General features: G+C 47.0%; 4 protein-coding genes across 8 annotated transcripts in view; 1 reads left to right on the forward strand and 3 right to left on the reverse strand.

Annotated features, from left to right (window-relative positions):
* Window positions 1-53: 53 nt before the first annotated feature.
* nudt12 (nudix (nucleoside diphosphate linked moiety X)-type motif 12) lies at window positions 54-3,360 on the forward strand. 3 transcript variants are annotated; one of them, XM_049763270.2, is made up of 8 exons: window positions 54-168; window positions 688-885; window positions 1,100-1,361; window positions 1,508-1,778; window positions 2,006-2,173; window positions 2,265-2,378; window positions 2,441-2,640; window positions 2,707-3,360. In XM_049763270.2, the coding sequence occupies exons 2-8, from the start codon at window positions 689-691 to the stop codon at window positions 2,821-2,823; spliced, it is 1,329 nt and encodes a 442-aa protein (XP_049619227.1). In that variant the 5' UTR covers window positions 54-168; window position 688; the 3' UTR covers window positions 2,824-3,360. The 3 variants fall into 3 exon arrangements, with proteins under 3 accessions (XP_049619227.1, XP_049619226.1, XP_049619225.1); XM_049763269.2 differs by having other exon boundaries at window positions 68-188; window positions 1,517-1,778; XM_049763268.2 differs by having other exon boundaries at window positions 69-188.
* hira (histone cell cycle regulator a) lies at window positions 3,221-12,396 on the reverse strand. Its single transcript, XM_049763058.2, has 24 exons — window positions 12,195-12,396; window positions 11,145-11,207; window positions 10,963-11,073; window positions 10,380-10,470; window positions 10,035-10,129; window positions 9,792-9,887; window positions 9,497-9,657; window positions 9,219-9,386; window positions 9,018-9,131; window positions 8,766-8,836; window positions 8,539-8,644; window positions 8,217-8,435; window positions 8,068-8,153; window positions 7,541-7,915; window positions 7,005-7,230; window positions 6,780-6,905; window positions 6,564-6,712; window positions 6,318-6,479; window positions 5,983-6,041; window positions 5,798-5,903; window positions 5,595-5,717; window positions 5,339-5,502; window positions 5,076-5,164; window positions 3,221-4,780 (listed from the first exon to the last, which is right to left on the reverse strand). Exons 1-24 carry the CDS (start codon window positions 12,229-12,231, stop codon window positions 4,664-4,666), a joined length of 3,114 nt encoding a protein of 1,037 aa, XP_049619015.1. The 5' UTR covers window positions 12,232-12,396; the 3' UTR covers window positions 3,221-4,663.
* An 823-nt stretch (window positions 12,397-13,219) lies between these two features.
* slc2a8 (solute carrier family 2 member 8) lies at window positions 13,220-16,835 on the reverse strand. The gene is made up of 11 exons (XM_049763263.1): window positions 16,726-16,835; window positions 16,538-16,653; window positions 15,866-16,028; window positions 15,558-15,764; window positions 15,260-15,359; window positions 14,988-15,199; window positions 14,590-14,739; window positions 14,418-14,526; window positions 14,127-14,258; window positions 13,894-14,039; window positions 13,220-13,760 (listed from the first exon to the last, which is right to left on the reverse strand). The coding sequence occupies exons 2-11, from the start codon at window positions 16,633-16,635 to the stop codon at window positions 13,614-13,616; spliced, it is 1,464 nt and encodes a 487-aa protein (XP_049619220.1). The 5' UTR covers window positions 16,636-16,653; window positions 16,726-16,835; the 3' UTR covers window positions 13,220-13,613.
* Window positions 16,836-18,091: 1,256 nt separating this feature from the next.
* The window catches only part of mymk (myomaker, myoblast fusion factor), a 37,060-nt gene continuing 34,020 nt past the window's right edge, over window positions 18,092-21,131 (reverse strand). For all 3 annotated transcript variants that reach the window (XM_049763395.2, XM_049763394.2, XM_049763392.1), the window contains 5 exons: window positions 20,600-20,714; window positions 20,016-20,164; window positions 19,576-19,692; window positions 19,368-19,508; window positions 18,092-19,258 (listed from right to left, as the gene is read on the reverse strand). In XM_049763395.2, the coding sequence (XP_049619352.1) occupies window positions 19,019-19,258; window positions 19,368-19,508; window positions 19,576-19,692; window positions 20,016-20,164; window positions 20,600-20,714 (762 nt within the window). In that variant the 3' untranslated portion in view covers window positions 18,092-19,018. The remainder of the gene's footprint in view (window positions 19,259-19,367; window positions 19,509-19,575; window positions 19,693-20,015; window positions 20,165-20,599; window positions 20,715-21,131) is intronic.

Here is a 21,131-nt window from a genome sequence, read left to right on the forward strand (position 1 = left end):
ACCGTCCAATGACGATGCGTTCATGTCTCCTCGTAAAATACCACCATTTTTCGTACTTGAGACGAAGTCAAACAAATGTTAAGAGGACGGACTAATGGATGTACACTTGAACGCATCTTACCCTTACGTCACTTATGCACTAACAGAGCGGACGTAAACTTGTCTCAGGTGATTTTCTTCACAAATCGGTAACATTAATATCCTTTATACAATATTCATTTTGCTTCAACACACTCAGTTAGCCATAGCCTCTTAGCGTGATGACAGCGAGCTAGTTAGCTTAGCTTTCTTTGGTGCAGCACATTTCTTACAGCTTCACCTCGAAAAGTTATAAAACGGCTGTCACAATATTCGTTATTATTTTGATATATTACCTTAATGTGCTTGTAACAACGTACCAACTTCTGGTCTCACTATACAAATTAGGTAAAACGTCCATAGATATTTATTTCACGTCGAGGTCCGTGGTAAAAATATTATCTTAATAATATATTTTACATTTATAATGATTCTGTCGAATAAAGTTACATAAAATGTCATTTTGGATCAATATAAATAAAAATGAATGAATTTAATGAATGAAATGAAAATGCAACATCTAAGATAAAAAAGTATTCAAAAGAATCTGTCAATGTAGAATTTCAATATTTTTTTGCTTGTTGTACTTACTGTATTTTCTCCCCGCAGGATGTCAGGCACGCCAAAGGAGGAAGTTGTGGCAAAGTTCCTGGACGCGTCGTCTCGCGGCAACGAAGCCGAGGTGACGTCCCTGCTGTCCGCCGTCCCGTCTCTGCTGGAGCAGACAGACTCGAGAGGATGGACGGCCCTCATGCTCGCCGCGAGAAGCGGACACACTGCCGTGGTCCAAACACTACTTCGACACGGGTAAACAAAACTTAGTGATTAGTAAAAGTCTACACACCCTTTCTCAAATGCTAGGTGTTTGTGATTTACAAAAATGAAACCAAGATGAATCATTTCCCACCATTAATGTGACTTGTGATGCGTGTGCACACCCTCTGGCTGTGTTCGGAACGAAGCGTTCTAAATAAGACCCACCACCATTTAAAGAACCTCTGCTTCTTCATGTTGTTTGGAGATGCGACAGGAGTCGGGTGAACAGTAGTGGCCAGACTGCGTCTGACGTGGCCAAGTTCTGGGGTCACCAGCATGTCTCGGTCTTACTGGGAGAAGAAGACGGAGATGGCGTCGGGTTGGAGAACTACTTTGGGGCCGAGCCTCTGGACCGTCTGAGCGCCAAGCGTACTGACGCCGCGTGGCTGGAGGACAGGAAGAAGCATCCGGGCTCCGTGTTCTTGCTCTTCTCAGACCTCAGCCCCATGCTGCACCATGACCAGCAGGTTGCAACTTGCTTCTTGGTTTGACTGACTCTGTTCTGGATTTGGCTCTTGACTTTTTGATTTGTTTGTAATTTTATGATTATTTTTTAACTGCTTTGACTTGCTTGTTTATAATTTGGTTTTCCCTGCTCCGGAATTCCCTCAAGGGTGTGCAGCATCTGTGTCGTTTGGGCTACGAGGCCATCAAAGATCTCCTGGAGAAGCCCGACTCTCTTCTGGTCTTCCTTGGCGTGGAAAAGAGGAGGAGCAGCACGACGGGATCGGAACGCGCATTGGAGGAGCTCCCGGCTTGGTTTGCCATCAGCAGCGGCGAGGACGGGGCGGCACTGCTCGCTCGCTGCCTGCACGGGGAGCGCAAGTGCTCATTCGCTTCATCGCCGCACCGGGACCTGCTAAACCTCAGCGACGAGGACGCCGGTGAGGATGACGCACGGGTGCATTCTTTTGCTTCCTGTGATCATGGTTTCTTATTTTTCATGGTTTACTCTTATCTTATTAAGTTGGGTGTCGTACCTGAATGCCGCAGCCAATCACAGTGCAGCTTGGCGGATGTACATAGCAGCCAATTACATTACAGCAGGGAATCTCGTTGGGATTCATAATGACACCTTCGACGATGACGACTTATCTTCTGGCTTTTTCAGGCGTGCTGGCTCCGGCCCGCGCCCTGCTGGCATGGCACAGACGCTACGCTTTCTGCTCCACGTGCGGAAGTGCCACCGTCTCTGAGGAAGGAGGACACAAGAGGCGCTGCTGTAAGCAACAGTGCCCCAGCAACAGGGGGGTACACAACACATGCTACCCGCGCACTGGTACGCACACACACACACGTATATTACAAACACACTAATTACACTGATGCGCACTTACACTCGAGTCACTTTAACTCCTTGTTCCTTCCAGACCCCGTGGTCATCATGCTGGTGGTCCACCCGGGAGGAAACCAGTGTCTCCTGGGCCGGAAAAGCGTCTTCCCGGCCGGAATGTTCTCCTGCCTGGCCGGGTTCGTAGAACCCGGTAAGCTTGCACAAAGTTTCACACATTTCACACACACAAACAGTGACAGTAAGTAACGTCAGGTGAGACGCTGGAGGCGGCGGCGCGGCGCGAGGTGTGCGAGGAGAGCGGCGTGCGAGTGGGTGCCGTTCGCTACGTTTCCTGTCAGCCGTGGCCCATGCCCTCGCAGCTTATGATTGGCTGCCATTGCGTCGCCGTGACGACAGACATCAGCGTGGACCGCAGCGAGATAGAGGAGGCCAGATGGTTTCCGCGGCAAGAGGTAAAGCAACAAATACCAAATTGTCAATTTCCCCTTATCCTTTGTTGTCTTGTGTCCTGCGGCCAGGTGATGGAGGCGCTGCTGGGTGGAGAATCCCGCCAGTCAGGTCTCATCCTCCCGCCCAAGCAGACCATTGCTCACCAGCTCCTGCGACACTGGATCAGCAAAGCCGCCAATCTATGAACTTTGAACTCAAAATACTTAGGGAACACGGAATCAGCAGAAAATATTTCAACAGTCATTCGAGAAAATTAATAAAATGGTTTGTTTACCTCCAAATAAAAGTTGTTCCACTGTCAAGCCTGAAGAATTGCTGGTTAACCAACCAGAAATTGTGGAGATTCCCTCAATGGATTCTAGTGCGGAACCAAGCCCTGCTGTAAAGAGCAATTTATGATTTACATGAGATGCCAAAAAATGGTGGAAAGAGCTGCGTTAAAAGGCACTTACTTCAAAATTGCTTATTGGATTCAAGATGGAATGAAAGGAATATTATCATTCCCTTCGGCTTGAGCACAAAAAATGACAAAAAACCTGCAACGCTTTAGTTCCAGGTCTAATATATGAAAGCACCAGAAAGTAGAAAAAAACAAATGTTTAATTTCAAGCAGTATTTCAGTTCTCTTGTTCCAAATACAGAAAAAATATAAACATTTAAAAAGGACTCTCGTTCTGTCAACACACACACAAAAAAAAAAAAACCTTAGAAACACACACACACGTGCAAACTACACAACAAAGCAAGCTGGTGCCATTGTTGTAGCCTGCACAGACGGACAGATAAGAAAGAAGGAAAGGAGTCTTGTCAAGTTGCTTTTGTTGATGTTATTTACAGAAGTGCACCAGCAGTCATCATTGCTGGTCACATCTTTACTGACCCATCAAAACAAGTCAATCCATGGTTGACACCAAACAAAGAAGTTTCGGGATGACTCGGCTCCTTTAAAACAGGAGGCCTTTTTTTTTTTTTTTTTTCTTTTTTCCATTTTTCAGCATGCCTGTCCTTGGTGAGGTACAACCTGGACTGGTTGCCAGTCAATGGCAGTTTATTTCTTTCGGCCATGACTTGTGCGCACGCTGGAATTCAGCAATAAAAGCACAGCGATTTCTACTGCTCTTAACTGTGCGGTGATTTCCTTTGACTTTTTAAAAAGGGACTTCGAGCAAATGTCAGAACGTCACACCAGATGCGCAAGCCTTCCCACCAGGCAACAAACACCTTCACAACTCATATTGAAGAGTTCTTACTTGGTATGAATACCTTCTTTTGGACCCATTAACATCTTTCCAATTAGTCACACACCCGGTGTGCAAACATTCACAGCGGGACACGTTCACACTTGTAAGGGACAAGTTCGAGACCTTCGCACCATTTGTGCAATTAATCGCACCTTAATATGGACACGTTCACATTTGGTATGAAGTTATTCACACATCTTAAAGACCCCAAAATCTGACTTTTGACTCTCGGGTGTGGACGCGCTCGCACCTGATGCGTTCCCTTTCCATCTGCCATGAGCTCCTTCGCACTGTGCCAAGATGCTTTTACCTGCGTTCCCTCCGACTCGAACGTGATTCCCATGGAGATGCAGTCGCACCTGGAACGGATGAGTCCACTAGTTTTTGACTCGGGAGTTGTCGGCGGGCAAGAACTACGATGGACTACTTTGGAAAAAGGTTCTGCTCAGGCGGTTTGCTGACAGAAAACAACAAAAAAACAAAAAATCCCAAGAGTCTTTTTAAGGGTTGTAAAAGCGCTGGACTGGCAGGAGTGTGAATTTTTTTTTTTTTTTTTTTTAAACACACTTGAAGGCATCGCTTTGGTTCGAGCAAGTTGCACTCACGCTCATGATTGGTGCATAGATGCGGACGAGGAGGGCTCCAGCAAAGCGCCGATTGGACAAGACAACAAGCTCCAACGTCACCTGTTAGCGTGGTGTCGACGCCGGAGAGCCTCGCTCCGTGTGGAAAGTCCAAGCTGAGGAGTGAGCCAGGCGCAAAACTTTTTGTGTGTGTGTTTGTGTTATTTGCTGCGCAGCTGCTCCAGCTGGTCCTGGTACTCTGTGAACAGTCTTTGGAATCGCAGGTTTTCTCCGATGACGGGCAGGACTTCCTGTAACAACTCCCGCTTTCGCAAACCCTGGAGGCAAACAATCAGCGAAATCACAACTTCATACCACATTGACAACATGGAACCTTAACGAAAAACAAGACAAGACAATTTCAATGGAAATTGTGTGAAGGTGAACTAAAATGTTAAATGGTAGAAATGTCGAATGAAAGATATGAAGTTGGAATGCTTTGCAAGAAAGGTGAGAGAAGGATTTCAGTGTTTCAAATATGTCCTAATTTTGGAATTTCCTTTGTAAAAATGTGAAATAATTTTGGAGACAATGAGGCTGAAGATGGCCAAGTCCCTGCTGTGGCCTTCCTACCAGTGTGGTGGCCTCCCAGGCTGTCGCAGGAGACTTGTGAACAGGACCCAGAAGCTCCTTACAAAGTTCTCGAAGCCGAAACTCAGAACCTAAAAAGAGAACCGAGGAGATAACGTCATGTTCAGAATTTCGCCTTTCATTTGATGACCTGTGGACCATTTAAATCTGTGAGTCGTGATGAACAAGTCCGATGGAAATGGGCACAAAGAGACTTAAAACGGTCCCTTGCCCGGTGTTGGTAGCTAACCGAAACGTTTGCTGACCTTCGTTGACGAGGAAGCGTGCATAGATGAGCAGCCAGTAGCGATACTCGGGCGCCGACTGCAGCGTGAGAGCTGCCGCCAGCTGGTTCTCCAGGAAGGCCAAAGTCATGCTCTGCTGAAGGTGGTGCGGGGCGGCCGACAGACGGGACGCCATGCGGCCGGCGCTGCCCCAAGACAAGAACAAAGAAGAGAGTCACTAGGTTGTTTTTTTCCTTCTTCGCCATTCGTCCTAGTACTTTTTGGTCATGCTTCTTACTTGAGGTTGCGTCCCTGCATGGTGGCCAGAGGCCCCGAGGAGCCAGGCGCATCCTGGGTAGGGAGGCAGCTCCTGAAGTCGGCGCACTGGACCAGACAATCTCCTTGATCCGCGATCAGCGTCCTGAACACGACATACCAATGAGTCAGTCGAGCTGAGGGTAGGAGTGAGTTAGCTTCAGAGTTAGTTTGTTTATATCTCACCACGTCTCCAGAGACAAGCTGAAGCAGAAGGACTTGCCGTTGGACAGACCGATAACAGGGACGCCCCGCTGAGTCAGCAAAGACTGAGACACAGTCACCTCTGAACCTGCATGCACAACAATGTGTCGCGAAATGTCTGCTTAGCATAGCGTGCCAGGCGGGAAACAGGAAGTGGCCGGTCTCACCAGACAAAATGGTCGCCAGGGACTCGTTTTTGACCAAAGCCTTCTGCTTCTGGACGTCCCTGTGGGTCAGCACAAAATAGGTCAATGACATCATCAATCATTTAAAGACAACCACATGCAATTAATATAACACTTGACATCAACATTTAAAAAAAAAATCTGATGCTACCAAAAGACCCCATAAACCATGAGATCAACCTTGCAACGTGAAAGATGTCAATCAAATGAAAATCACTCACAGACATCACTCAATTTCCAGTCACACAGACTCAACGTTCCCGTCAACCGCACAACCTCGCCGTCAAGCACATGACATTGTCGCACTGTGAACTGACCACACGGACAGCGTGGCCCCGGCAGTCAGCGCCATGACGAAGTGGGCCGAGCAGTTGAGGGCGGACACGGGCGATGGCAACAGGATGGACGGCAGCAGGCGGCGGCCGCACGACGAGAACACCGACAACATCCCGTCTCGGCACGCCACGGCCAGGACCTCGCTGAGGAGGAGAACCAAGAGAAATGCGGTCACGTGACATCCTAGGACTCCATTGGTCAAAGAGGGGGTGGGGCTTGAGGCTCACCTGCTCCCCGCAGCGGCCACAACGGAACTGGTCAACAACGTGTTCCACTCACGGCCGTCTCGGGAGCATCGCAGCTGGCTGAGCCTGGAGCCCGCCGCCGACGTCACCTCGTTCTCCACCTCCAGAAAGACCGCCGGCTCCATGCTCACCTGTGTGCGCAAACGCATCATTAATCCCGTCCTCGCTTCTGTGTCTTTTTTTGTGTCCTGTTGTCACCTGCAAGCTGAAGGACTTCTGGACGCTGGGTGTCGGCAGCTTGAGGACAGCCGCTGGTGCTGGAGCTTGCGGAGTCACCACCACCGTTGCCGCCCTGACGGGCTCCCGCTCGGGGGGAGGAATTAACTAAAATGGACAAATAAATAAAAAAAGGGCTAGTTAAATATGGGCCAATATGCCATGAGGTATACATTGTCATTTTCCCACTGCTTTTTTATTTTTAACCTGCGTGAATGCCTGGCTCAAGGTGGGCGGCGCCATTTTGTCCTTCCGAGGCCGTCCCTTCTTGCGCTTCTCCACCACCTCGGCGGCGTCCAACATCATGGGCTCAGGTTTGCGTTTACACAAGGTCAGGTTTTTGTTGATAGCGGCCATCTTGTCCTCGCTGTCGCTGCTGGTGTCCTCTTTAGCTTTTGTGTCCTTCAGCACGGACGCCGCCACATCTTTGGACCTGAAAGGGCCATCGGGACAGCAAAGTTATTAGAAGATGCAATTTCAATTTCACCAGAGAACATACTTACATACTCGTTGAAAAACGCACCTACATCAGGCTATTTTTTGTTTTCCAGAAAACCTCACGACATCAAAGACAGAAACTAACTAACATTACAATGCATGTCAATCAAATCTCCTTTGTCAGACATTTATTTGGAAGCATCAGGTTGTAAGATGTTTTTGGCCCTGATTGTTTGTGGCAGATGTTTAAACGTGGGGTTGGCCGACCTGAATTTTCTCTTGTCAGGACACGTGACTCTACTCACCTGTCGAGCGGCGGCAGGCCGGCAGTGGAGGAGATGGCGGCGGGGACACCCGGCGTGGTCTTGGATCTTTCTGTGAACCTGGAGTCCAAGGCCTTCATAGGTTCCATCTTGGAGGCGGACGCCAGCAGAAGACTGGCCTTGACGCTGGATGGGAGGACCTGGTCCTTGGTGTCCTCCAGTCCCTTGGCAGCCGCGTTGGCGGGCGGCGGAAGCGTGGCGAGCTCGGTGTCCAGGTTGGTCCGCAGCCCTCCCTGCGAGGGAGCCGCTGCCACCGCCTGTCCCTGGCTAGAGTCGGTGCTGAGTTGAGGGGCCAGCTGGTTGGACAAGGAGGACGGCAAGATGGGAACGCTGTTGAAGAGCGCCGGGGAGAAGTCCCTGACGAAGAAGGCAGACAATCAATATTGTGCGCCTCATCGTGATTTCAAGTTTGGCAATAAAGAAGCAAGACTGTGGACGCTACGGTTTGGACTCAACGAGAACAAGCTGCCTGCTTACGTCATAGCGCAGCTCAGCAAAGCGCTCCTTACCCAGTGTCCAGTTGAGCGATACACAGCGGTGTGATCCGTCTTCTGCCGTCGGCGGTTCGGGTTTCCACCTGCTTCTTCAGCAGGTTCTGCAAGAACATCAGGAAGTCAGTGAAGACTGACCTGTGGTAGGCCAAAACCTTTGCGCTCACCTTCCTGATGTCCTCCAGAGACTCCCCGTTCATGACGCTGTTGAGCTTAGGGGCCGAGGAATCCGCACTGGCCACTGTACAGTTGTTCTGGGCCGAGCTCTGCCTTTCCTGCTGGTACTTGAGCATCTCCGGGTTCTCGATGATGGTGGTGGCCAGCTGCGGCTCCTGCGTGTTGGTAATAGCCAGGCTCTTGCCGTAGATGTTCTGGTGGATGGTGTTCTGAAAAAGAGAAGATGTTTATTCATTGGGTTTTGGTTCTGCAGGACTGGTGTAGGTGGCGGGGCGGTTGTAATTGATGGTCGCTGGCACCCGGGTGTCGGACCTTTTCCTCCTCGCTGAGCGGGTCCCCTAGTTCGTCCAGTGAGAAGTCCAAGTAGGCCACGGTACCATCCATGGAACACACCAACATGCCCAAACCCGTCAGAGTCCTTCAACACACACACATACACAGAACAAAGAACCAATGAAGGGAACTGAAAACACAAGTGCATGGCATCATAAATATGAAGTCGAAATGTATCAATCGATCAATCTCTTTGGAAAACTCACCAGGAAATGTCCATGATGGATTTGTCAAACAAATCGTGGATGACCACCAGGGGGCGCTTAAGAGAGGTCAGCTGAACATGAGGAAGAAATGCTGTTAGCGGACTACAAAGGAAAATGGAGAGGTAAACTGATCTTGATTATAATTGAGACGGCTCAGATTATAAACGATTATCTATCAATATAATACTATTCCAAAAAGTAGTTATAAATACTTGACAATAAAATGAGTCGTTATCAAAAACCTTTACCGACCCAGACGGAGAGCGAGCGGTCTTTGCTGCCCACAGCGCAGCAGCAGTAAGGACAACTGGGCTTCGAAGAGCCACCGTTCTTCTGCTTCTTCTTGAAGATCTTTGGGTTAAATTTCTACACACGCATGCACACAAAGTAAAATGTGCTGATGAGCAAGACATGCGCACCGATTTGTGTTCGGCCACGTGTGGCGACACTCACCACCACCGTGACGGCTTTCCTGTGGCCCACAAAGTCCATGTTGGTCTTCCAGCCGTCCCGCTCCACGATCTGTGCCGTGGGTCCCGAGTTGTTCATAGCGTGCGCAGACACCAGGTACTGGCCGTCAGGCGACCACGACAGACGCAGGACGTGCGTGGTGCCGCCGCACTGTCACAAAGAACAGGAAGGAGACAAATGTGCTGACATGTTTTTCTTTTAACTCATTCACTGCCACTGACGGCGGTCAATCGGCAGTGAATCATCTTCCCGCCGCCTACCTCGCTGAAAGGCTTGGTGATGTTGGCCTCCATCTGCCAGTCCACCGTCCTCCACACTTTCAGGCTGTGGTCGTCAGCCTGCGAAGCGATGTACTTGCCCACCGGGTCCCACGTCAGGCCCTTGACCAGGCCCGTGTGGCCCCGCAGGCACATCACCATTTCTGAGGAATCAACCGAGCCCACGCGGTCGGACCTTTTAGGAACTTTTAGTGGCCCCTTAGATCACACTTCAGTGGTTGCTTTTGACAAAATGTGGTTCTGAGACTGGCAGTGATGAAGGGACACTGGATTTTACCGGGGAATTTGCGTGCGTTCCAGATGACGATGGTGTTGTCCACGCTGCATGACGCCAGCCACACGTCGTGGGGAGACCAGGCCACGTCCATCACATCTACACACACAGCAAACGTCAACATAATTACGATATAAAAGATCGACTTTTTAGATGTCTTGTACACAAACAGTGGCGGCTCAAGTGCCTGAAGAAAACGCTTACTTCTCCAGTACAATGTTGTGGCTTTGCGTGTGCTTGTGTTACCTCCAGTGTGGTTCCTCAGAATGGTGACACATCTCCACTGCTCCACGTTGGCCAGTTTGCTGCTTGAGCCAAACACCGTACTCGGACCGATGAACCTTAACATCAAGAGTGTATCAATACCAGGGTTAAGATTTTTTTTTAAATCAATTATTCTACCAATTATCCAGATGAAAAAAAATCAGATGAACGCAGTAGCATGCAGCTATTTTTTGTTGTCCACTTTGGGTCGTCATTATTAAATTTTACTCTCCAACTGAATAAGCTAATCGTTTAATTTTTAAAAAGCAGCTAGCACATAGCGATATTAAGTTATGCATGCATGTGTGTGTGTGTGTGTGCACATACGCAGCTCGTTTCCACACCATCACCAGCTTGTCATCCCCTCCCGATGCAAGGTACAGGCCGTTGTTGGACCAGCGCACGCAGTTCACACATGCTGAACACAAATAAGATTTGAAGTTGTATTTACAAAAATAAAAAAAACATCCTAACAGGAAGTGTACTCCTAAATAATTAAAAGATTTGCTTGTGTACACTGGTACACGGACTAACAAGCGACCCATCTGTTTTTTGAGATATGAGCCATTGCTCGACTGATTTTTTTCACTTTAACTTGCGAGCAAAAATCTAATTACACATGTATTGAAACCACTGCATAAGTACCTCATGAAAGTCAGATAGCATAATGCTAATACACAGTACAAACTGCCATAGACATGCTAAAGAACTAGCATTGACGTTGCAATGTTGGAACCTTGTAAACGGCAGTTGCTTTAAACGCGAAGAGTGCAGCAACACTTTAGACGGACAATACAGCAATACTATTTATCATATTTCCCTAACCCTGCAGCGAATGACTAATATTAATGCAACTTGTTGAGAAGTTGAGGCCGTCTACTTCGAGTGTTCGTTTTCATAAGAATATTACCTAGATGATTGTCCATCTGGCAAAGCATTTTGGGAACATTCTCATTTTTCTCATCTTCCTCGCGAAGGACAGGCGCCATGTTCCAAATCATCACCTTCCCCGAATCCTCCCCTGAAGATCACAAACGATTTATTACGCCAATTCTCGATTTGACTTATCCTGGTGTGTGTTTGACAGGTTACCTTGCCCGCCGGTTGCAAATTTGGTTCCATCTGGGTGAATATCAACAGAGAAGATGGGTTTGCCTGTCAAAACAAAACACACACGAAACACCTAAATAACAAATTAACTCTTTAATGCCAGCTATTTTTTAAATGGTGAACAGCCAATTTAAAGCATTCTGACAGATTTTTTTAAAGCTCACATTTCATGACTATGAAAACAGAAACTACAAATAAAATAAAAAACAAGACTCATCACAAAAAACATGTTTTAGTAATCAGCAGTAAAACTTGGGTTGTCTCAATTATCCGAATATTTCTTTGCTTCAACAAAATGTCAAAATAAACGTCCATTTTCCACACACTTTCACAACACCTGTCGCTTCACAACATATCACATAAAATAATAATACGACAGAAGAGATCACAAAACATTGGCAATAACAAACATAATTACCCTTCCATATGCCTTGTTTGAATCAGGTATAGATGCATCAGCTGGGACAGCAAAGATTGAAAAACTAACAATAAACTGTACTAGACTAGTTGTCAAGTAGAGAGAATGTTGCTCGTCTACAGATGTTGTAAAGGGGTTTTGTTACACACTAATTGATATGAAGTGCTGCTTTCATCAGGTAAAATACAATCCATGATGTCTTTGTTGGGGGTGTAGGGGTAAGTCACGTGTACTTGAAGCTTCATTGAGAACCCCCTAATTCAAGGAGCCGAAACTCTCCGCGTACATGACACACAGAAGAAGGTTTTCGAACTGAAAACGGCCCAAACGTGTTAGCCGTTAAGCATGCTAATGGCTAATTTAGCAAAGTGACAGCAGTTAGCTGTGCTGGCTAACTTCTAAAGCTAGCCGGCAGGGGGCTAGTCGGGTAGCTGGGATTAACAAACATTTGAGTTTGAAGGAGGACCATAGTGCCAAAACTCTACCCTCCAGTTTGAACATGAAAAGACGCCGGGTGTGGACGTTTCGGTGCCCCCCTCGCCATCACTCCCCTCGGGAGCTTCTGCCGACAACAACAAAAGCCTCAACTTGATCCATGAGATTCACTTGCTTACCGTTGTGGCTCACCCAGCTCGGCTTCAGCAGCTTCATCGTAAAAATCTTATCAATATTATCGTTCCTTATTCGGCTCGGCGCCCGCCTTTTATCTCTCAAACTCCGGCAGACGCTCGAGTGTTTTTGGGGGGCTTCAACTCCATCGCTTCTTGCAGCATCCCCGCCGAAGCGGACCGGACGACAGACGAGGTAACACCACGCAGGACCGGAAGTCTATAGTGTGTGTCGAGCTGCCAAATAGGAAGTAAAGTCCTAGATCTTTCAACATAAATTACTAATTATTGCTCTGCCAAGGACAAAGACAAATACAATGATGCTTTTACCATATTTAGATTAATAATATGTATTTAAATATCGTTACGCGTAACATATACCACCAACAACGGGTACAAAAGCTATGGCTTAAATTTGACTTTTGTTTTGAAGGTTTAAATGACGTCTCAGCGGAAACTAAATTTGAACAAGTGATCGTTATCGTTTTCATGATCAATTTATCTCTATACTTTTAAAACACTATATTTAGTTACCATTTTAGGCCAAAAATGCACCCCTCCAAAAAATTAATTAAACTTTAATTTGACGCTATTGCACAAAAATGTAAAGTAGTACGTGCACCACCAGATTTAAATATTGAAATAATTATGCAATTAATTTGAAAAAAATTAAGTCAAGTCAAACGTATTTGTATAGTCCTTAATGACAGAAACGTCTCAAATGGCTTCATTTACCCTCAGGTGACAGATATTAACAACATTCCCTGATTGTAATACCCTTTATTAATTAACTAAATATGAGGAAGTGAAATTCTATGTAAATTTGCTTCTTTTACCATATTTTTTCTATTTTGATTGGCAACAAATCAATTATCCGATGATGACCCAGATAAGGGAATACAACTGAATTGAATTCAATTTGAACCAAATATAACATTAAAGAAATCCCAAATCTATTTACACAGCAAATGACAGGAGTCTCTCTATGTAAAAGCTATTTGGGCTACTTATAGAATCACAGACAAACATGATTAATTTACAGATTATTTATTAATAATAATACAAATTAACCATACTTTCCCCACCCCTGCCCTCGACACCCATCAACAGCAGCGTGAAATCTTTTCATTACATTTTGATAAATTTCCCTAATAATTACATATGAAATATACACTAGTGTCAAATTATAAATCATTATAAAAAAAAGTAACCCACCTGAGATGAGTTGTAGAGAACATTGTGCCTTCATTTATAAACAAAAAAAATGAGGAAAAAAATTATCAATCCATTCTTCCACCCAAGAGTGTGCTCAAAGTGATTGTCATGCATTGACCACACCCCTTCCTCCCAGAACTCTTGCTGCTTGTGCGTTGGAGACATTTCTGAGAATATTTGCATTGTTTTTAACGAGGTTTCTGGAAGCCATCACGGTCCTGCCGTTCCCTGGAAGTTGGCCTCGATCTGCTCCAGTGTCCGCCCTTTAGTTTCCGGCACAAATACAACAGTGAAGACCACGCTGAGGAGGCACATGCACGAGAAGAGCCAGAAAGTTCCCGCACTGGTGAGAAGAGTCTAGAAGAGAACAGCAGAGCCCATTACAATATGGCTGACAACTGAGTTTTTAAGTGAGATCCAGACATTCCCTGCTGGCCTCAACACGTAATTTATAACAAGAAACCAGAAGAAGTGGTGTTTAGTTGCTAACCATCATGTCCTGGAAGCTCTTGGTGATGATGAAAGCCATGCCCCAGTTGGTCAGCACGCACACAGAGCTGGCGAAGCCACGGACTTTCACCGGGAAGATCTCAGACATCACCAACCACGGAATGGGACCCCAACCCAAGGCGAAGCCTACGCATACACACAACACAAACAATGCTTAGTGGAGGTAAGAAAACTAACTAACTAACTATGCATCACGTGGGCTGTCCGTCTGACCTGTGATGAAGACAGCCATGCTGGTGAGGGCCAACCAGGCCATGTTGGCGTGATGTTCTTCTGGCGAGGAGCTTCTGGACATCAAGTAGAAGTAAAGCCCAAACGCTGCCGTGCTTATCACCATGGCCATGCCTAAACATAGAGTAACAACCAAACCACAGTTGGGAGAATGTCATAAGCAAGCTTAAAAAAGTAGCCACTTGAGTCTGACTCAAGTCAAGTCATGTTCTTTTAGTTCCCCACAACACTTGTGATGATGTCACATGTCCATCAAGGTCTAGAGAAGCTCACCTGAAATGACAAGCAACACTTTCCTTCCCGCTTTGTCCATGATGAGGGCCGCCACGCCGGTGAAGACCACCTGAACTAAGGCCACCATCACTGAGGCCAGTTGGCTCTCCTGAAAGACACCACAGCATCATCGTTGATGTCAACAATTAGCCCCTAGCTTGATTTGGCTGACCTTGAAGTGCGCCTGCTCAAAAATGTTCTGCGCGTAAAACATGACGGCGTTGATGCCTGACATCTGCTGGAAGAACATCAACATCACGCCGATGACCAGCGGTTTGTACACGGCCGCATCCTTCAGATCCGCCGCTCGGAAGCTGGGACCCTGCCAGGAGACAGCGTTCAATGTATATTAATGGGTGAGGATTTGATTAAATATGGCCGCTTGTTCGTGTGGGTCTATGTTATTAGTTGAGTGTAAATTTGTGTGAGTCTCCATTCATGAATTTTGTTGTGGGTGTTCTTTGGAATCTTTATCCAGTTCAGCTAAAAGAATTATGACCTTCAATAACACCCCACCCCCTCTAGACAAGAGGAAGATTTTGGGAGGCAGCCATTACCCCCCCAACCTGCCTGTTGGTCACAGGCCTCCTCAATGCGGGCACACTCCCACTCCACGGCCGCCTGAGGCCCCCGCAGAAAGCGCAGTGCCTCCTCTGCCTCACGCCGCTTGCCTTGCGACAGCAAGAAGCGAGGCGTCTCCGGCATGAAGCACATGGACGAAATCAGCAGCGTGGGCGGCACGGCCCCGCACACCGCCAGCCAGCGCCAGTCCACAAACAGACCTGCGAATGAACAACAATTAGCTTCAATTTTCAACGACAGAAACCTGAGCTGCTACGTACCAGCCAGGTAAACTCCCATGATGCCGAACACAACCATCAGCTGCACGCACGAGCCCAGCGTTCCTCGCACACGCTCGTGAGCCATCTCTGAGATGTACAGCTGATGGAAATAAATACACAAGATTAGCATCAAGGGACGGGAAACCACACCCAAAGAGACATGAGAAGACAAGGAAAGAGGAAACACGAGGACTCTGACAAAAAGTTGCACATTTAACCACATGAAAGGTGAGAGACGATACGCCGATAATAAAGAGTAAAGAAACAAGAAGCAAAGAGGCTTAACGAGGAGTCCGACCGGTACAACGAGGGAGGCGCCTCCGCTGGCGAGCCCCGTGAGCAAGCGTCCAATGTAGAGCGTCCACACGTTCTGGGCAGCGATGATGACAGTGAAGCCGAAGACGAAGGGCAGCGAGCAGAACATGAGTGTCAGCTTCCTGCCCGCCTTGTCCACCATCCAGCCGGTCAGCAGGCCGCCGGCTGCCGCCCCCAGCGTCACCACCGACTGCGGTGAACAAACGCGGCATCACCAAAGGGGGGGGTAGCAAAACCCAAAGTGTTCTTTCACATGCCACATCCAGCTCGCCGATCGGATGACCCTCTTACCCCAAACCAGGACGCCTGGACCTCGTTCAATCGCAGTCGGGGGTCCGGGCTCCTGGCCAACTCCGGAATAGCGGGCGAGCTGTAGCCCAGCACAAAACCGAAGCTCATGGGCCCCAGCACGGATGCCAAGGTGGCCAGGTACAACTTCTTGTTGCTTACTTTGCTGCACAGGAAGGAAGAGCAGGAGGAGGAGGCAGAGGAGCATGTTAATGATTAGCGCTAAACAGGATAACTGCTTGATTGCATTAAGAAAGTCATGAGAGACCTCAATTTAATAATTTATGTCAGTGCACTTGAAATCAGCAGAAAAGTCCCACGCAATATCTTCTTTTCATAATTTTTTCACATATGCATCATTCAATGAAATAGTCATTTTGGGATGGCTGGCAGTTTTCATTTTATTTTATAGCAATTATGACTTTTTTTCTAAATTTTTGTGATTAGGTACACGATGTTAAGTGATTTCCCAGTTATATTTTCTACTTCATAAATTATACTTTAAACCATAAGCAAAAATAACACTGGACGTATTACACTACCCTGGGAAACCATGATTCATTAATAAAAAATAACTATAAAAGTAATGAATAAAGCAAACACTCACACAGTAAGGCTATTTCTATATTATAAATAAAATATCTAATTTAAAATGCCCCACTGTTTCTGGCTTACCTAAGATAAGCGTCCTGTTCGGACATGAGCCCTGTGGGATCGCCATCATCTCGACCGTCAGCATCCAGAAGCCGACTCTGCTCGTGCTGGATGTCCATCACGACTTTTCCCCAAACCTTTCCGAAATAGACCCTGTGATGTTACGCCTTGTGCAGTCTGCAGGCGCGCGGCTTCAATACAATGCTTACCTTGAAATAATCACAAAATTTCGCTTGCGTCGCGCATTTCGCCGGCGTCTTCGGGTCTCTTCCGGGATCGAACCTTGCTTTGTCAACATTCCTATCAGCTGATCATCGGTCTGTCTTCTATTTCCGCTTACTCCTTTCAAAATAAAACTGACCCGTGATAAGAAAACTTTTGGTTTCGCCTTTGTTGAGCATCTCGGCCGACATTTGAATACTTGTGAGGTATAAATATATTTTAAGACGAAACATGCTAAAAATTTTAAACTATGTATTACTCTTTTCCATCAGCGTGGTGTTTTATTTTGCTAGGTGTAACGCAGACTTCTGTTACCAACACTCATTCTCGTTTTTCATTCTGATTTTGGCGTCTTTTCTGTGTATAATGGATGGATAAAGTCTGTCCGTCCATCTTGCACAATCGCTATGATCCTCTTATTAGGAACATTAAACGCCGCCAGTTCCAGTTAAGAAGTTTCCATGTTTAAACTCAGATTCCACTATAGTGACGTCTAGAGCGAAACAGCAAGAGTACAAAAAGAGTCAAGTACAAAAAAGTAGATGCTTCTGAATATTTTTGTCTTTGCACGTTACAGCGTCAAAGTTTCATGATCTTTCAAACTTCTCACCAATAAGTTGTTGTTCCATTGTTAGCCAGTAGGTGGAACCAGAGGCTAACGTGGAGTACAACCCACTGGTTTTGAGTGACTAGCAAAAATTCTAATTACTACTCTACACGATTGTGTCCACAGTACGAGAAGTGTTGTTTTATCAGCCCTATGAGCAAATTAACCACTGAAGTACCTAGAACTAGAAATTCCTAGATCTTGAGGTCACTACTGTGTCCCCACTGCGTGTTTGAAGTGCAGGAACTACCGTATTGGCCCGAATATAAGACGACCCTGATTATAAGATGACCCCCTCTTTTTCAAGAAAAAAACACCGTCTTATATTCAGGCCAATACGGTACTGTTTGTGTTTAGTTTTGGGGTAACACATCTTTGTGATAGAAAAGCCTGAGTATAACTTTTGAGAAGTCCAGGACCCTTTGGGCAGCACTGAACACATCTATTTTTTTTAAGCTTATACTGTGGAATATCACTCAGTCACGCATACTCCTGTGGGCAGACCTTGGTGTAAGCCGACCTCGGTGTTAGCGGAACGAGTGAGTGTAGCATGACGAGCAGCTGCGCTAACTGTTGACGGCGGCGCGGCTGTTGGTTTCTGTCGTCTACAGGCGGTGAAAGTCCAAGATCAACACAGAGAAAGTCATCACGCGTTGATTCTCGGAAAAACCTTTCTTATTTAACCTTGGAAATAATAAATCAGCGATCATAAAGTTTTTCAACTAACTCTACAAGCCAGGTTGTCATACAATCAAAAATATAGGTTTATTAATATCAAAACATAATAATTGAACATTCATCAACACTTTTGAGATCGATTTTGTGTGTGCGTGCGAGAAAGAGAGAGAGAGAGAGTCTGAGCAATTAGTGAGTTTGTTGCTTCTCTCAACAGACCACAAAAGTTGAATGCCAAAACGTGAGCGAGGTTACGAATATTTGGGGAGTGACCGGGGTCAAGCCGCAGCATTGCCGTGCCCGAGACAAGTGTTTGGAGGTTTGGGGGATTTTGAAATTTTAGTCTGGATGGGAGACACCGTCTGACAGAGCTGACGTAATTGCACACACTGGCAAACACACTTCAGACCACACACACACACACACACGTCAAGCACGCAGACGCACACACACCAGTAAAAGTGACTGGCGAGGCAGCGAGAGGAGCAAACATGTCCAAAATGTATAAATTGTCTGCAGTGAAATGTTTCCCGAGAGAATCGGACAGACAGCCAAACGTCAGGCCGCCTGCCCGCCTGTCTGTCTGTCCGATGGGCGGACTTGGTCTTGAGGAAAGGCAGCGGGCGGCTCGCCAAGACACTTGATGCTTTCTAGACGCCGACCGTCTGCCTGGCCCGGCAGTGGCGTGTGTGCGCGTGTTTTTGTTTTATCACTGTGTTAAATGTCACGTTTCAGCTTTTATACGCATCTTCAGGGACCTTTTGGAATTTTTACCACCTTGGAGCACTAATGAGAAGGTCGTGACGTTCCCGCCTACGCCGCTGTGCGTACGTCAGCTGCCCATGAAAGGAATTCATGCCTTGCCAAATAGTGAGCCTTCACTTGCATGCTTGTGTGTGTCTGTTCAACTGTGTTAAATTTTTCATGTGCGTGTATTCATGTGTTTGTGGGTTCTCAGCCAGCATTTTGTGGTCCTTCCCTTACCACACCTTTCTGCCTCACTTCCATCCGTTGATCTCCTTCAGCTTGCTGATGCTGGTGCCTTTGACGGGTGTGGCCGGCGCAGGAGAGAAGACGGGCAACACGGGGGTCTTTTCGGACACCTTGAAGGCGTTCAGAAGCGAGCGACACGCTGAGCCTTTCTTCTTCTTGTCCTTCGCCAACGTGTCTTGTTTCTCCGGCGTGTCTTTTTTCTCTGGCGTATGTTTCTTTTCCTTGTAGGAGGCCGGTGACAAGCTCTGGGGACCCGGACCGACACACAGACACATATTTGACACCCAGTACCTTTTGTCGAGGACCCTTACTGTGTGTGTGTGTGTGTGTGTATTTATGTAAATGACCACGTACGCAGCAGCATAGTGTCCAGCAGCTGAGCTTGGCGGCGTTGCGGCCCGAGCCGGCGTAGCGGTTCTTCTTCGGCAGCAGCAGGACAAAGGACACGGACAACGACAGGTGGTAGAAGCTGTGCACGTAGGCGTAGTCCCACTCCTGACAGACAGACAGACACTTGTTGATGTGCAGACACAAGACGGCCGGCGGTGTCCGATTTGCAAACCTCAAAGTAGAAGCGTAGCATGAGGGCCAAAGCGCCGAAACAGCAGCCAGGACCGACCTGCTGGGTGTAAACGCGCTTTTCGGGGTACACCGCTCGCAGCTCCTTCATCTTCTGAAGCTGGCAGGAGCAAGAAGAGTGGCATAAGAGGATGACGGTGAGGTGAAGGTGAGGATAAGGAGGACAGGTGGGGAGGAAGTGGAGAGGGTGAGTATGGAGTTGAAAGATGGCGGTGGAGGAGGATGAAATGGAGGAGTAGGTGAAAAGGAAGCAAAGAGGGGAGGGAGGTGAGGAGAAAGAGTATGATGAGGAGGAGGAGGATTGAGATGGGAAAGACAGAAGACCAAGGAGTAGGGAGACACTAACATGAAGACCACTCGCTGGTCAAAGTAAGAGCACGTGGATTCATCTTGTACCGGTACTGGTTGCGTCGGGGGACTCACCCATTTGACGGTGATGATGAAGACGGCCGATCCGATGGGGCCCGAGTAGATCCCGTACCCCCAGCGGTCCTGGTAGATCCGCACGGCGATGCTCAGAACTCCGAACATGGTCATGCTGGAACGCTGAGGCTCGTCAAAGTCCCCCAAAGCTGAGCACGCAAACAAGGTTGTCGACGTAGGATTTTACCTGCAAGGCTTCCTCCAAATTCACTTGAAAGCCCACTTGAGAGTCAAATCTCCCAAAAAGTCAGTCTCCTTCCAAGTCTACTCATCACACTTCCAGAACTTCAAACAAAGAGTCATCTGTTTTGATTTTTAATGCCTCACAAATTGAGGCCCAACTGAGTTCAAAGGTCACCCTGGCGCTTTTAATGGACTCCCCCAGTCAGCTGTTGGAACTGTTAGCCTGCATCTGCGTCGGTGTGTGTGTGTGTGTGTCCAGCAAATGTTATCCGCAGCTGTTCAAGTGTGTAATCTGTAGAAATCCTACATCTCCAAGTTTATTAATCTGACTATTTGCGATTGGACTACAAACCCCACCATCAATTTGTAGTCCCCAGGCAAAGTGGAATGTTTAGACTCACCGATGAGCGTGACCCACATGGACAGTGCCGTGCCGTACACGCTAAAGTACTCGAGGATGTCGTACTTCATGAAGCATATGATGGTCAGGCCAGGCCCGTCGCAGGCGTGATAGATCTGCACGCAACAACAAACAAAATGGAGGCTCCGTCAGATTCATCCCATACTTGTAGGCCCCGATTTGTAATGATTAATTTCAAAACTAATTGCTACTCCCTGAAGGAGTAATCCCAAGGGATTAATAAAGTTGAGTCTAAGTCTAAGTCTAAGTCTAATGCTACAAAATATCATTTACTTTGTGTATAATGTAGAATTTTGTGGCCACAATTTCGTTTTATCATCACCAAAAGTCAGCATTTTGTGCAGATGAATACTTTTCGGTATATTCTGTAGCAAAAAATTATATTTTTTAAAGACCTTACAGTGACTGTAAGGTCTTTAAAAAATATAACATGAATGCTAGCTATAAGGCTTACAGCTAGCATTCATGTTGACAAATTAGCATAGTTTGTTAGCCCATATATAGTAGCCACA

The sequence above is a fragment of the Syngnathus scovelli genome, chromosome 3 (genome assembly GCF_024217435.2).
Source record: "Syngnathus scovelli strain Florida chromosome 3, RoL_Ssco_1.2, whole genome shotgun sequence".
NCBI lineage: Eukaryota > Metazoa > Chordata > Actinopteri > Syngnathiformes > Syngnathidae > Syngnathus > Syngnathus scovelli.